This window comes from Dipteris shenzhenensis, chromosome 8, assembly GCF_047967505.1.
Source record: "Dipteris shenzhenensis isolate YYH24624 ecotype China chromosome 8, Dip_SZ_1.0, whole genome shotgun sequence".
In the NCBI taxonomy this organism is placed as follows: Eukaryota; Viridiplantae; Streptophyta; class Polypodiopsida; order Gleicheniales; family Dipteridaceae; genus Dipteris; species Dipteris shenzhenensis.
Genome location: NC_141603.1, coordinates 43,473,228 through 43,484,016, shown reverse-complemented (window position 1 = coordinate 43,484,016; position 10,789 = coordinate 43,473,228). Strand labels below are relative to the sequence as shown.

The 10,789-nt window shown below is 47.2% G+C and overlaps 1 protein-coding gene across 2 annotated transcripts in view; it reads left to right on the top strand.

The window, feature by feature from the left end:
- Window positions 1–1,768: 1,768 nt before the first annotated feature.
- LOC147899553 (aspartate--tRNA ligase 1, cytoplasmic-like) overlaps window positions 1,769–10,789 on the top strand; it is a 33,811-nt gene continuing 24,790 nt past the window's right edge. Inside the window, exons 1-4 of one of the 2 annotated variants that reach the window (XM_087378372.1) lie at window positions 1,769–1,947; window positions 2,069–2,566; window positions 3,840–3,950; window positions 4,035–4,151. In XM_087378372.1, coding sequence (XP_087234498.1) covers window positions 2,075–2,566; window positions 3,840–3,950; window positions 4,035–4,151 — 720 coding nt within the window. In that variant the 5' untranslated portion in view covers window positions 1,769–1,947; window positions 2,069–2,074. Of the gene's footprint in view, window positions 2,567–3,839; window positions 3,951–4,034; window positions 4,152–10,789 lie in introns of both variants that reach the window. The other variant, XM_087378371.1, reaches the window with a different exon arrangement.

Here is a 10,789-nt window from a genome sequence, read left to right as displayed (position 1 = left end):
AGACACAAGAGCACATAGTCGAGCCACCACACCTTCTATGTTATCCACCACTGCCTTCACTTCTTCTAGAACTTCCAATTGAGATGGTGGTTGGGCTGTAGCCAACACACGAGCTTTTCTTCCAACCACCTTCTAATCATCCTCACACCCACCCCACCTCCCCCCACTAACCTTGACCTGATTTTTGATGACAACTCCTCCCATACAGGGAGGAACTTCTTGATGGAACCTTTACACCTCTAGAACGACCTTTAGGCGAGGTCGGATGTCTTTGCATGTCACCATTCTGGGTCGATGGGGTCCTTTGGTTCAACACAACGGGTTTGAATCATGATGCTTGATAGCCTTCCGTTCTTAAACCCCCCATGAAAGATTTGGAGAGGATTGAGTCGAACCTTGAGCCCTTGCCTCTCCTCAAACTATGACTTTATCACCAGATGATTCCCATCTTGATCTCGTACCTGAATACTGGACTTGTCACCAACCTTTGGAGATCCTGCTACATGACTAGCTGCCCCATCGTTCAACGCTTCGCATCGTGCTAAACGCATATTCTCTTCACATGTTGGGCGCTCCTAGCATAGTGACTAGTCTATCTGCATAGATACCAAGCATCCAGGAAAGAGGCAAAGCACTCTTTATGAGAAAGAAGGACTTCAAGGGATTGCAAGCACCACTGTACGCATGAGCATGAAAGACCGACCCAAGAAGTCATTCATAAGTTCCTTAGAAACACATCGCAGGAGAAAAAATCAATTACCCATGTGTCAAACCACGTAACCTTTAGCTGAAACTTCACATTCAAAGGCCATGAACTCCCGAAGCTCATTGAATAGTGGAACACAAGATGTGAAAAACAAGTAAACACTGCATTAGCCAGCTTTTTGATTTTAGGTTTGATGGCATCAAACTGGAGTCTGCAAACCGCCTTATGCTTGGATCCTATTTCCCACAACTCACACTTCGAAGGCTAAGACTCCTTGCGAGCCCCAAGCTTCCTCATTAGTCAATTAGGAGAATCCACTCCTCGTAAGGATTTCTGCATAGGATGGCTGAGCTTCTTTCGCTACCTTACTGGGCTCACCCTCCTCTATACAAACCGAGACAGAGTGCTTCAGACTAGACGATGCATATAATTTCTCGCACACCAACTCATTGATCCCACCTTCTCTTGAACCTTGCTGGTGAACACCTTACACCTCCTCCTCTTTACTGAGGGAGCTCATCGCTCACGCATGCAAAGACGAATGGTTCAATAGCAACAAGACCCAAAGCCTACGCAAGCACTAGCTTAGAACCAAAAAACCTAATGGAATCAAACAGTTCCCGTGTTAGTACCAACATTCATTTATATGTAGAGAACAAATTCCTCCCAGTAGCAAGCTAGTTCGATAATGTCTTGATTGAAGGGGCTTCTCTTGCATGGATGCAGTTAAGTTTGAAGACTAGAGTGAGTTCGACACACTGGGTGGGTAGTAAGGGGCCACACTGATGTGGCTACCACTTGGTGCTTTGTGATTGCCCAATGTCGACCCTTGCCCATTGACAAGTATGGGTAGTAAGAGCATGCGCTGATGTGGCTGCCACTTGGTGCTTTGTGATTAGGGCCTTGATCCCCGCCCAATGGGACCCTTGCCAATTGACACGGGGTCTGGCTGCCAATAGGAAAACACTTTTATTTGATTTGAGAACGCCGGTCCTTTTAGTCCCCTTAAAGGGATCACCGAGTCTGCTTAGTGTGTAAGCGATCACCCATAGTTAACCTCAATCATCTTCGTCCAAAGGACCTATACAAAACCACGTGCGTTGATTGAATGGCGAACTTTAAGTAAAACGGCGAACTTGGGCCGTAAGGAAGTGTGAGTAGAAGTGGAAGGTCCCAAGGGTTTTGGGTTTGAGGCGAGAGAACGCGACACAGTACACCGGCCGGGCGAGCTCGAGATCGCGGTGAGCAGCTCCATTTTGGGCTTCAAGCACACAGAGAGCGTAAGAGAGGGGAAGTGAGAGACAGAGAGAGGGAGTGGGGGAGATGGAGACGAGTTCACTCACTCTTGGGCTCGGTGCGCAGCCAGAGATGGCCTCCGACAGCAACCTAAACGATGCTTTTAACGAGCAACCGGATGGGTCTGCGCCTGTCAGTAAGAAGGCTGCCCAAAAGGCTGCCAAGAAAGCCGAGAGGCTCCTCACCCGTCAAATGGCAGCGACTACTGTCATGGCCGAAGAAGACCCACTGGCATGTAACTACGGAGATGTACCGTTAGAAGATCTACAATCGAAAGCTATTAGCGGGCGCACATGGACTGCTGTCGCTAACGTGGGAGAGAATTTGAATGGTCAGACGGTCTTGGTTCGAGGGCGTTGCCACAGCACCAAGTCCAAGGGGAAGCTTGCTTTTCTGGTGATTAGAGAGGCAGGCTACACGATCCAGTGTGTATTCCAAATCAAGGATAATGTAGTCAGTAAGGGAATGGTAAAGTTCGTTTCTAATCTGTCGAAGGAGTCAATCGTCGATGTGGAAGGAACCGTCGTTATTCCTGGCGCTACCATAACTGGCACTTCGCAACAAGTACGCTTGCCATTCTATTTTCCTTTAACAGAATTTGGGTTTCTACTTTTGGCGTTGCACAGTCGAGTCCTCCTGAAGCCACATACTTTTGTTTAGCTCTTGACAAAGCTTATTAGGTCTGCTTTCCAGTGGTACTATGGATGCCTTATGCATTGGCGATGCTATAGAACCAAGCGTGTTTGTCGTACGAGTACTAAAGTGGAGCATCTGTCCTGCACCTACTTTTGGGCGGTAATGACTAGTAGGGATGCCACAGAATGCCCTCGTGACCATTTTATTCGAATGGCCGTGCCTTCTCATTATAACACTTTGAAAGGGAAGAGGCTTTGCACCAGATAAACAAGCATTTCTGCCATATAGGAGTTTATGGTTTTCAATCTTGTGAGTGACTATCATGAGATTGAAACTGCACTATGTTGTGTTTTTAGAGGATGAGTTTGGGAATGTTCCTGGATTCATCTAGGTATATTTCTGCCATATAGGGTTAACTCCCACGTGTTTATGTCAGCAAGAATCGAGAAGCCTTTGCTATCTCTTACCTAGGCTTGCGTTAACCTAAGGAAATCAAATTTGACATAGCATTACTGAGCTTTATAAATCCCTAATTTACGTTCTCTAGCCGCACAACATTGCCATAATGGACAGTGACGTCCAGAGTTTTCTTACTCGATACATCTGTAGATGTGTCCTAGCAAAAGACCTTGTTCAAAGGAAGTCTTTGCAAAGCACATGAATACTGAATTGGAATATGTTGTATGCCACCCTTCATTATCTTGTACATTACCCTTCATCATGGCGAGCATATAAAGACATGAATACTGAATTGGAATATCTTGTATGTTACCCTTCGTCATCTTTTATATGATTCTTATAATGAGAATGATGTGTATTCTGCGGGTGGCTTCCTGCATAAAAAAGCTTGAACTTTAGTGGGTTTTGTTATTGTCTTCACAAAAAGCATTTAGAAAACAACCAAACCATGACTTGATTTCAAGATACTTTTTGTTTTTGGAGCTTTGGAATAGACCTTAACAATTTTTGTATGACTCTGTGGAGGCTCTTAGGTGATAAGAGTAGCCTCAAGCTCCACCCCTATTTCAGAGTTCCAGTGTCCTTACTGTTGAAAGTTTCTACTGGAGTCTACGTAGCAGTATATGTTCTATCTTTTTACGTCTGTGATTATACTCCTGGAATCCATCAAGCATATCTGTTGTTGTTTGGTTTGGGAATTGAACCGTGGTTTCATTGATGCATGCCTATTTGTATTGGACAGGTTGAACTCCATGGGCACAAAGTGTACTGTGTCAATAAGGCAGCACAAGTCCTTCCTATCAATTTAGAGGATGCATCTCGCAGCGAAAAGGACTTTCAAAAAGCCGAGGAGGTAGAATCTACATGGTAGTCTGTTTTAGATTTCTAATATTCTGTATCAAGGCCAGGCATTCAGCTCTTACCGTGTTATGCACAGCAAGGGGATGTACAATACGTGAGGGTAAACCAAGACACTCGACTGAATTACAGAGTTTTAGACTTGCGGACTTCTGCAAATCAAGGAATATTCCGAATCCAGTCATATGTTGGAATGGTAAGCTTGTGTCTGTTTACTTTTCTACTAGACTTTGGAATGTCCTGCTGCCTGCATGACGTGTTTTGGCCGACTTTAGTCATATGGGATCTATTACAGAGAAAGTCCTGTGATCGCATATGGAAACTCTTTACTGAAGTATTAGTATTAACACTACACGTCTTTTCTGCTTGATGACATAAGTAGGGTTTGTCATAGAATGTTGGTCGTATTCTGAAAAATGAAGCTTATTGACAGAAGCTTTTTGGAGTAATAACGGACCTGCCATCAAGGTTTTTGAATGTTTCCACATAGGTCCACTTGAAAGACATCTTCCTTTGGTAATTTCATGTGGCAATAAAATAGTACATCAGTTGCCTACAATCAGAACATAATGCAAGTGAATGACCTCACTTCATTCACACAGGTGTAGGACAGGACATGTGAGCTAGGGCTATATGCTTTCACACAAATGCTGTACCCAATCCAACTACTGAACACATTAGAAGGATGAAATGAAGGGAATTGACAGAAGGATTTTGGAGTAATAACGGACCTGCCATCAAGGTTTTTGAATGTTTCCACATAGGTCCACTTGAAAGACATCTTCCTTTGGTAATTTCATGTGGCAATAAAATAGTACATCAGTTGCCTACAATCAGAATGTAATGCAAGTGAATGACCTCACTTCATTCACACAGGTGTAGGACAGGACATGTGAGCTAGGGCTATATGCTTTCACACAAATGCTGTACCCAATCCAACTACTGAACACATTAGAAGGATGAAATGAAGGGAAGAGAGGGAGAAGAACGTGCTAAACCTTAAGTGGAGGGAGGGAGAATAGGAAGAACACATTTTTATGAAAGAACACATAACACACACATATGAGAGAGAGAGAGAGAGAGAGAGAGAGAGAGAGAGAGAGAAAGAAAGAAAGAAAGAAAGAAATTTTATTAGAGTCTTCGGAAGACCGATGGGTCTACGAGACTGAAAGAAAACCTGATACAAATCACAGTAAGGGTGGAGCTACTAAATGAGCATCAACACCCGTGCTGAGTCCTAAGTCTGATCATACATAATCAAATACATCTGGGTGTGACGATGAAAAGAAAAAAGACTGGAGCGGAGCGGAATCCTCCGTATGTCATGTCGCCCTGGCTGGTGCATAACCGGAGAGAGAGAGAGAGAGAGAGAGAGAGAGAGAGGATATGATATGATAGTATTAGTGTCCGTTGGAGACCCAACTGGATAGGCGAGTCCATTGCAGCTCCGAAAATAGCTGTCAACAACAACGGGTAATGTGTTTGCATGTTTGGTTCAAGACTTTACTGTGATGTAAGCTTCTATTCTCTTCGTTGGTTCGTCAAAGAGGATGTGGCATCTTTATGTCATATTTCTTCCTGATGTGCTGATAGGCTCGACAGCACCCAGGTGAGGAGCGTGCGGCATTTGTCCTGTATGACCTGTGATGGGGATAGGCTACTAACCCAATCCTCACGTGGCACATTTTTCCATTGACTAGTCTCTACTTGGAGTTCGTGGGAGCTCGTTCGTAGCTGGCATATTAGTTTCCTTTTGAAGAGAGAGATGTTCTCATTGAAATAATCTTGTCCAAGGCCATCTTATGATTTTTTCCGTTACCAGTTCTCTGATGTCAATGTCGGTGTCTGGGAGTTCTGATGGGTCAATCGCCAATATCCCAGCCCCTCTATTCCTGTTTTGTACCAGCCTTTGTGTTTGGTTGCTTCCATTGCTGTCTGGGTGAGCTTGTCCTTGTTCATTTTTGCTACTGTATTGAGATATCTGAAGTCTTGGCATAGGGCTTCTCCTTCTAGTGGTGGTAGCATACCCTTTTGAGCTAGTAAGATGAGGTAGGGAGTTTGAACCTTGATTCCCAGCTATTCCATGAGCCTCTGGCCAGCCCTGGAGGGATCCATAAAGAATGATGATCTGCACTAGTGTAGTGTATAGAGATTTTGCATTCCCCAATTCCAAATGTGGTACGTTTCGCATTTGCTTGGCAGGTTGAAAATGCAGAGAGAGAGAGAGAGAGAGAGAGAGAGAGAGAGAGAGAGGTATTAACGTCCACGGGAGGCCTCGCGGTGTTAGAAATTACCCAACAGAGGGTACGCACAGCGGAAGACTGATAGTAATGCTCAGGAGCTCACACATTGTTGTATGGGATGTGGAATCACAAACTTCTTAACTTATGTGCATAAAATAGATGTGCAGACTCATCAATAGACAATGAACCAGCCCGATAGAGAAACCACCAAAATAATATATTTCCGTCCAAAACTATGGACACAATACAAAAGAGATAGATCCAGAGTCCCACCAATGGTGTGGTCCTCTGATCTTACCACAAGGTACTTCTCCTATCTCCTAGCTATCTCTAGACTCGAGCCCGCGTGCTCCACCTCGTGCGTCTGTAGACTTTTCCGTACAGAACGATCCTCTCCACCTTGCTGTCTGGAAACCAGCCTAGGTGGGCTGCCACTCAAGCTCAGTCTACAGCTCCTTCAGGGTCACCTTCACCGCTTGTGTATAGGCCCAAGGCTTGCCTTCTTGCTGCTCCTGTCTGCTGTCAGAACGCAGGCTGTCCATCTGCACACAGATGCCCTCCACATAGGCGCCTTTGTCTGTGCAATCCCGCGCCATGTCTGCTGCCCCTGACTGACCTCCTGCCAGGTTAGATCCAGGACTTGCTGTCCCCGCCTTTTGCTCCTTCCACAGGTTCCGTCCGTTGCAGCCATGCTGGTCTCTTTGATGTGAGGTGCTGCCCATATGGCAGCCCCCTCTCTTTCTTTTTCTCTTGGGCACATCCTGCCCTAGGTCTTGCTCCCCCACGCTCTCCTCATATGGGGGCTTACAGATGGGGAGGTGACCATTCCAACACGTGGGCCTATGGGACAAAGTACACAGAAAAGAGAACTCATAAAAGCCTCAGTGGGCTGAAGCAAAGGGCACGCTAGGACCCTTGCTGAGTACTAATCTATGCTAACAAAATCATAATCATGAATAGAAATAGTCATTTGCAACTGCATAGTGGACCAGATCAAGCTATCCAGTATCAGGTACAAACTGAAAAACAAGTCAGTCTCGGCGGCGGGACTCAGAGACATAATAAGCCTGGTACAGTGATGGCTCTCTGGTGGGCTGCAAAGATGTCTCGTATCTGTGTCTGTCGAGCTGTCTCGCGCTGCAGTCTCCTCGCTCTCTAAACTCTTTGAGCTATGTCCAGAGTGACCCCTTGTCTTTGTCGGTCCCCCTTGAGGAAAGCGGTGTGAAGCTCCTCGAGTTTGTCCTTGGAAGATCGCATCCTTAGAAGGATGCTGCATACATGGTAGTCGGTCGCACTAGTGTGTCAAAAAGCCAGCCCTTCGTCGGTGGATCCTGGAAGTGCGCCTAGAAGCAGTGTCACTCTAGTCTAGCCAAAGCGCTACGCCCTCGTGTGAGCCGTGCTTGGGCTGCATGGGTCATCATGAAGATGGGTCCTGTGAAGATTGCTCCCAAATATGTGTATGACTGCACTATCTCCATTGGCTCGCCACGATAGTTGAAACTAGGTCGGCGAATCGCTGCTTGTGAGGTGTTGAAGATCATAACCTTAGTTTTCCCAAGGTTGACCGTCAGGTCTCTCTCTCTCTTTGTCTAGTGGTGGTGCTCCATGTTGGTGGGAAGCCGTGACAAACTGCAAGGTTAAACATATGTGCAAGAATCGGTGCTAGAACCACTTGCCCATGTGTGAAGTGCTCTATTTGGAGGCCCTCATGATCCTGTGCTTTCCGGTTGTGGAGACGGTGAAGTGCACCCCGCAAGTGGGCCTGGGCATAGAGGACATGTCTGGCGGTGTCTGCCTCGAAACATCATATAGGGAGCATGCATAAGTGTGCCACATCCGCGGATCAATGATGGGGATGGGTGGCTTCCCCTCTGAAAGAAGTCCCCATCCAGTGGTCGGCGGGTCTCCTACGCGAAATGATCCGACGATCTCATCCATCTTGTGTGTGAGGAAGGCTCGTCTCTTGCGGCGTGTCAGCCGTTGAAAGATCCGGTGTGCCTCATGTGACGTCAATTGACCTACCCAAGGCTCGCTCTCATGTGAGGTGGGCTCGCATCTCTCTGCACTCATCATCAAACCAGGGGTTTTGAGGCATCTTTCCATCTCGTACCTGTGAAGATTGGGTCGTAGGAAAGGATTTGGTTGTAGCATCCTGTATCATTGTGACAAGAGTGGTTGAAGCGTGGGCGAGGTCTAAATCACCCTCCAGTAGGGCCGGAAACTCTTTGGCTACGTGACACACATACACTTGATCAAGGGCGGTCAAAGTGGATCTGGGTACGGGCTGCGGTAGGAACTCTCCTTGTGACTGGCGTAGCAGTAAGAACATTGAAGGTCAGATATGAGTGGTTGGCTCCGAGTGGGGGGGGGGGGTACAATGAGGTCATGGATCCATGAGACAAAAGCCAATGGGCCCAATAGGTAGTCCACTGTGCTAGTCCCGCCTCCATGTGGGAAACATGTGAATTCCCCAAATGATGGCCATCTCTTAAGGCCATTGTAGATGATGAGGTCGTGAACAGCTCCCAGCTCAAGCAAGTGTCGCATGTATGCTGTCACATGTGAGGTATGTGTAGAATGTCTCCGAATCCCAAGCTCTGCTGCATCTAACTCCGGCATCATGTGGGGGTCTCTCTCATTTGTGAAGTCAAGTAAGCCCACTTGCCTATCCCTTGTCCTTGCATGGAATCCCCTAGAAGGAGGGTGTCTCCTTGTCTGGAGAACTTTATGATATCATCATGTATCGACTCGCAAGGGCTGTGTCCCTCTGTAGTGACATCATGGGCATATGATGACGTGTCTGGAGGAAAGTAGCATACTGCAATGAAGATCAGTTGGGCATCTAGTAGCTATACTCGTATGCACATATGACGTGAATGTTTCTCTCTTTGATGGCCAAAGGTTGTGACTCCTCCCTGGCCCAATCCACTACCTCCCAGAATGTAAAGATGTTGTCTAGGATGCTACGCTCTTGAACAAACCGGGTCTGTGTGTTGTGGATAATGTTGGTGAGATGGGGCCGTAACCACGAACTCGACCTTGGTGAGGATTTTGTATGCGGTATCAAGCAATGTTATCGGTCTCCATTGCCAAATGTTTGACCTATCCCCCCCTTTTGGGATGAAACAAATCCACCCCTTGCTCAGTAATTGAGGAAGGGAGCCCGTCTCGAAGATCTCTTGGTAGGCTAGGTGGAAAGGGATGGAAATGATCTCCCAGAAGTTCTGGAAGAAGGTCGGAGTCAAGCCATCCTCGCCAGGATACTTTTGGGTCGGGAGGGCCTTGAGGGCTTCCCAGAGCTCCTCATTCGTGAAAGGCTCCTCTAGAGTCCTGCACAACTCCCGCGAGACTACCGTCGAAACGTCTTCCCAAACTAGTTCACGGGCCACAAGGTAAGCTGGAGTCATCCTCTTCGTCTGAAAGAGATGACTGTAGAAAATCGTGATCTAGTGGTCTGAAAGAACTGCTTCGTCATCCTATCCCTATGCTAAGGCCGGAGGAGTGATAGGAGAATTCCGCCCGTTGAACCTCCGTGTCGTGAACCTCAAGGTGCGTGCTCTCAAATTTGTCACTAAGCCACTGGGATCCTGGGTCCTACTCCTTGAGCCTCTCTATGGAGGCGAGATCTCTCCGCAGTGCATGCTCACACTCTTGAAGAGCCCTCCTCCGTCTATGGGCGTGAGATTGCAACTTCTCATTGCTCCTCTGGATCGCTTCGGCCACCCACGAAGCCCAGCCCTTGCAAGGTGTTGACTCTGGCTGCTGCCAAATCTCTGCCGTGACTTGTTGAAACTCCCCATCTTGCAGAAGGTCGTCTAGAATGCGGACTCCCTTTTGGGGAAGACCTTGGTGGGGTTGCTCTAGGTGGAGTACTGCTCGAGAGTGATGACATCGTGGTGCTTGCCAGAATCCCTATAGAGCCACCTCTGTGTAGTGCCCAGTCCCCAACGTACAATGGCCCTTGCGGCTTGTGGGGGGTTCTCCAAATATGGGCTCCTGTAGCTGCTATTTGCATGTGCCTCTTGAACTTCTCTCTCTCTCTCTCTCTCTCTCTCTCTCTCTCTCTCTCTCTCTCTCCCCCCCCCTGCATCTAGCCCGTTGCCTGCGGCGCTTATGGGATTTCAAATGATCTAGAGTAAGCCCTCATTCCCTCATAGATAGCACATGTAGAGTTTGCCACGACACCAATGACCTACCTTCATGGGGTTTGAGCCTTGCCTAGCTGGAGAGTGTTGAGATTAGCAGTAGAGTCATCTAGATGACTAGCGAATAGAGGGGTTTTCAAGATAGTTTGGATGCGCCACCCTTTCAGATCGCATGTAATGAGATTAACCATATCATATGGTTGGATCTACTCCAGCTCTATACGTTACTCTTTTGGGGGGGACTCGGAGTTCCTTACCAAGCTCTAGTTTTATCACAATCACTTCCTGAGAGTATCTCAAGACGTAATGATTATTAGGTGCAAGTACTTGTAGGATAGACGAGTCTCACATGGATTGAGGTTTGGCATTGGGCAGTTGCGACTCTTGTCCCACCAGTCGACGATCCAGACTTGGAGAGCCACAAGATCACCCAGATAGCAATGGAT